Source organism: Pygoscelis adeliae, unplaced genomic scaffold (assembly GCF_000699105.1).
Source record: "Pygoscelis adeliae isolate BGI_AS28 unplaced genomic scaffold, ASM69910v1 Scaffold22, whole genome shotgun sequence".
NCBI classification, from domain to species: Eukaryota; Metazoa; Chordata; class Aves; order Sphenisciformes; family Spheniscidae; genus Pygoscelis; species Pygoscelis adeliae.
This window is the reverse complement of record NW_008824350.1, coordinates 2,362,633-2,367,440: the sequence shown is the minus strand read 5'-3', so window position 1 is coordinate 2,367,440 and position 4,808 is coordinate 2,362,633. Positions and strand designations below refer to the sequence as shown.

General features: G+C 43.1%; 1 protein-coding gene across 1 annotated transcript in view; it reads right to left on the bottom strand.

Annotated features, from left to right (window-relative positions):
- PLA2G4F (phospholipase A2, group IVF) overlaps positions 1-4,808 on the bottom strand; it is a 27,702-nt gene that overhangs the window by 18,871 nt on the left and 4,023 nt on the right. Inside the window, 3 exon segments of the mRNA XM_009319214.1 lie at positions 731-859; positions 2,232-2,368; positions 4,437-4,509. Of these exon segments, the coding sequence (XP_009317489.1) occupies positions 731-859; positions 2,232-2,368; positions 4,437-4,509 (339 nt within the window).

The following is a 4,808-nucleotide window of genomic DNA, read 5'->3' as shown; positions in this document are numbered from 1 at the left end:
CAGGCTGCCCAGGGAAGTGGTTGAGTCACCATCCCTGGAAGTATTTAAAAGACGTGTAGATGAGGCGCTTAGGGACATGGTTTAGTGGGCGTGGTGGTGTTGGGTTGACGGTTGGACTCGATGATCTTAGAGGTCTCTTCCAACCTTAACGATTCTATGATTCTAAGTCCATAAACAGGTGCACAGGGACTGAGAGCAGCTGATACACACCAATGTCACCCACATGAAGCAGAGGTTAAATGTAACTGAACATCTCAGGTAAAATAAGCTTTTCTTAGGCTTTCGACTTAGTAAATACAGAGGTAACCTTTGCAGCAATAAACTTCACTGCAAACTGATGATGATCAACTAAATAAGACAGTCTGCAGCCCCCAAAATGACTGCTGACTGCAAACACCTTTCACTTTAAGCCCAGCTTATGCCCCTCTAGTCTCCTGAAAAATCAATTCCCTTTAAAGGTGTTTTAACATGTTCTGAAAGACAGCAGTCACCCCAAGTTTCATTCAGCATGGCATCCCAAAGACTGTGGAACACACACAGAAAAAATCACTAGGGATTTTAGAAACATCTCAGATGACAGTAAAACCATATATGCTGTCATCACCTGCTGACGCATTTTCCCCTTCTGGCTTCTACAACACAGATAGATCAACCAGCATGTACCGCCGGATTTCTATAATGATGAGCTGCAGCTATTCACAGTTGACCCGGGAAGAAGCCAGAGACTAACCTCAGGGTTCAACCTGAAAGTGCGCAGCAGGGGCTGACCCGGCTTCATGCCCCCTACATCGAAGACAACAGAAGTGAGCTCATCGCTGACAAGGACATCCTTATCATAGAGTGTCAATTCCAGAATGTTCTAAAACCAAACAGAAACAAACAGCCTCCGATGAAGAGACAGAAACACTTCCACAAACACTTCCACAAACCTGAGTAGCTGTATACAATAGACACTTTATGCATTAATTAATACCCTTCCCCTTTCCCACTCCCAAAGAGAATTCACTACTTCCAGCAGGACTTACAGCATAGTTAAACAAAAAGCTTCTGGTTGATAGTGTTTAGCTAAAAGATTTTCTGAGCTTCCCAACTAGAGAGAGGCCCCAGCTGAATGCACATGGCAGTACTCTCCACCATCTCCAGGCACAGATTTGCCTGAGGAAGCAACAGCAATTTCCATTCTTTCAGCATGATTCAGTCCAGGATGTTATACGGATGTTATATCGCTTCCTGCTCAGCCTTGTCTCAGAACAGGTAAGTCCAGCAGAAACTAATTGAAATAGACAAAACAAGTACATACGGCACGCAAAAAATGGCCTTGCAGCAACTAGTTTTCAAGGAGAAAAGACTGAACTTAAAATTGTGCTGGCACAGCCTCACAGCACTAACCAGACTGAGGCCTCATGAGCCTGCAGGGGAAGAAAAAGCTCACATGCTCTAAAGCTTAGTTTGCAGTTTTCTTACCATTTAAGTCAATTACCATTCCACCTTTGTCATCAACCACTATGGGAAGGTACTCCCAGTGAGAGGGATAGTTTCTTGTTAATAAGCATCTTATTCCAAAGCCTAGGATGTATTCAAAGCAATAGCGTCATACTAAAACTAATCTTTTAAAGTACAGTTTCCTTCCCTCTACCATTAGTGTCTACTTTGAGAATGAATGCTGACAATCTGAAGACTTTGTTCAATACTCTATTAGGTCCTGTTCAGACAGCAGACAGATGTACTGTCTCCAAGAGATTGAATTGTACTTTTCTTGATCATACGAACTGATGGAAAAACTTGACTGAATGAACTAAGTGGCAAAGTGATTTGAAATTTAGTTCCCATTATCCTCACTCAGCCACTTGGCTGTGTAAGGCAAGTAGAGCTACAAGGCGGCAACAGCTACTCTGTAAAAGTAGAAGCAATCCTCAAACAAACTTGCTTTATCAAGGAATTTTCTTGAACTCTACCAGGTAGTGCTATAACTTCCTTTTCCTGAGTTGTATCACAAGGACATTTATGGAAAATTCTAGCTGTAATTTACACAAGAATGCAGTTACAAACTGCTGTGGTTATCACTGGACATGCGTAGTACAGCTTTTTGTACCACTGAAGACGACTGACACCTTACAAGCAACATTGGTTTTGAGGGTAATAAAGATCCCTTGGTTCTGAATGAAGTATCAAAACGAAGCCAGTACACAAATGCAGGTAGCGCAACCAGCTCTACAAAGTGCACTCCTTACCTTGACAGCACTATGGATTCGATACTGGAAAGTTTCATTCCATTCTGGGTTATCAGAGTTGTCAACAACCTGAGTTCGGGACACTGTAGGAGACGCAGTAGGCAGCTTTAGTTCCACATAGCAGTCTGCCTTGGACACTAGAGCAGAGAGTATAGAGACAGACATCAGAAGAACATTGCATCACAGAAACATGCAAATTTAAGGCTGGACTTGTAAAGCAAAAGCCTTTAATGAAGTACACGTCTTTAAACAGCAGCAAATTGAACATTAGATACCTTTTTTTTTTTTTGGTTCATCCAAACCATAAAGGCCTTAATAAAAGGGACTACTACTCAAAATGAGGAAGAGCAACTTTTCAAAAAAAGATTACTGCTGATATCAGGCCCATTGCCTCTTGTTCTATCACTGGGCACCACTGAAAGTGTCTGGCTCCATCTTCTTAACACCCTCCTTTCAGATACTTGTATACTTCCATAAGATCCCCCTGAGCCTTCTCTTCTCCAGGCTAAGCAGTCCCAAATTTCTCAGCCTTTCCTCATATGAGAGATGCTCTAGTCTGTTTACAATCTTAATGGCCCGTCACTAGACTCTCTTCAGTAGCTCCAGTATCTCTCATAGTGGAGAGCCCAGAACTGGACACAGTACTCCAGATGCAGCCGCACCAGTGCCGAGTAGAGGGGAAAGTTACCTTGCTCATCCTGTTGGCAATGCTCTTCCTAATGCAGCCCAGGATACCGTTAGCTTTCCTTGCAGCAAGGGCATATTGCTGGCTTATGGTCAAGCTTTCTGTCCACCAGGACCCCCAGGTCCTTTTCTGCAAAGCTGTTTTCCAGCCTATCGGCCCTCAGCATACACTGGTGCACAGGGTTGTTCCTCCCCAGATGCAGGACTTCCATTCCTTTTTGCTGAACTGCATGAGGTTCCTGTCAGCCCACTTCTCCAGTCTGTTGAGGTCCCTCTGGATAGCAGTGTGACCCTTTGGTGTACCAGTCACTCCTCCCAGTTTTGTAACATCGGCAGACTTGCTGAGGGTACACTCTGCCCCATCATCCAGATCATTAATGAAGACATTGAACAATATGGGACCCAGAACTGATCCCTACGTTACACCACTAGTTACTGGCTTCCAACTAGACTTTGTACCACTGATCACCACCCTCTGAGCTCTGCCATTCAGCCAGTTTTCAATCCAAATCCCTGTCTGCTCATCCAACCCATTCTTCATCAGCTTCTCTATGAGAATCTTATGGGAGGCAGTGTCAAAAGCCTTACTAAAGTCCGAGTAGACAATATCCACCCACCGCTATACCCTCATCTAGTTTGGTCAGGAGCTGAGCTTTCTGTTCTGTCATTCCTTCTTCCAGTTAAGGCCCCTTTAACAACACAAGTATGGGAACCATTCGTCACTCCAGTTGAACAGAAAGGCCATAAAAAGAACTTCACAGTGTGATTCTAGCCCTCAGCCTTTCAGGAGGGTTTTCCATTCCCTGGACAGTCATTTAGCATTCCAGTGGTTTGATATTGGATGCCAGATATAAACTTAAGGCAGGCAGACTACCTTACTGTATTAAATCTGAAGGAATTAAATCTCAAATGAGTTTTAAAGATCCAAATGCCCCAAAGAGCCCCGAGAGCTTTACTCAACACAGATGTGTAAGAGGAAGGGAATATATACCATGCTACAAAAAAAACAGGAACAGGTGAAAAGCAGTTTGTCTTGGAATCAGTCAACCACCTACCTCCTTAAAAAGCTTCAACGACATGAACAAAATAGCAGACACATGAAAGAAAGCACTACTACAACTGAGGAAAAACAAACATTTGGAAGCTAGAATTGAAGAGTACTACTTCCAGGTGCAAGAAGACTGTTCAACAGCAGCAAGAGTGAAATTTGCCATGACCAGAGGGCTGAATCCAGACAAAGGAACACAGAACGGGCCACAGTAGAACATATAAAGGAGCAGGGAAGTAAAAGGTTACCAGGACTTATCTGATCTTGTTCAGCAAAGTAGCAGGGTTTATCTGCAGCTTGGCGTCACACCAAGCCTTTAAAATATACATGCTGCTTTACAAGAGAAGCCTTTGTTCAGACATAAAGGCAATACGCTATGTGTAGGTAAGAAGTTCCCATAACAATGCTACCTGTGTTACAGGTATGCACTGACCAAAACACCTGTTTTCATAATACCTTGGCTAAATACTTACACAGATCTGTACCCTTGATGTTTCTGGCTCGGAGGACTTTTACTGTTAGGTTGTAGTAAGGGTGCTTCTCCCGCTGAAAAGAGAGAAACAAGCTCAGCATGTAACAACTGTAATGCCTGTTCTATAACCACACTAGTATCAGTCCAGAGAAATGGATCAGACCAATCAGCCTAAAATAAACTATTAATGAGTCAATTGGGGAACATACGCAGTGCTTTCAGTGTCCTGGAGGAAGACTAAAGGAGTCTAGAAGGAAACTCAATTCCCTTTCAGCACAGCAATGAGTGATGTCTTAGGGTAACTCCTCGTGGACTTCAGAAAATAAGTCCCTTATTTAGAGTTTCATCATCTTATAGATCAATTTTGAATTTT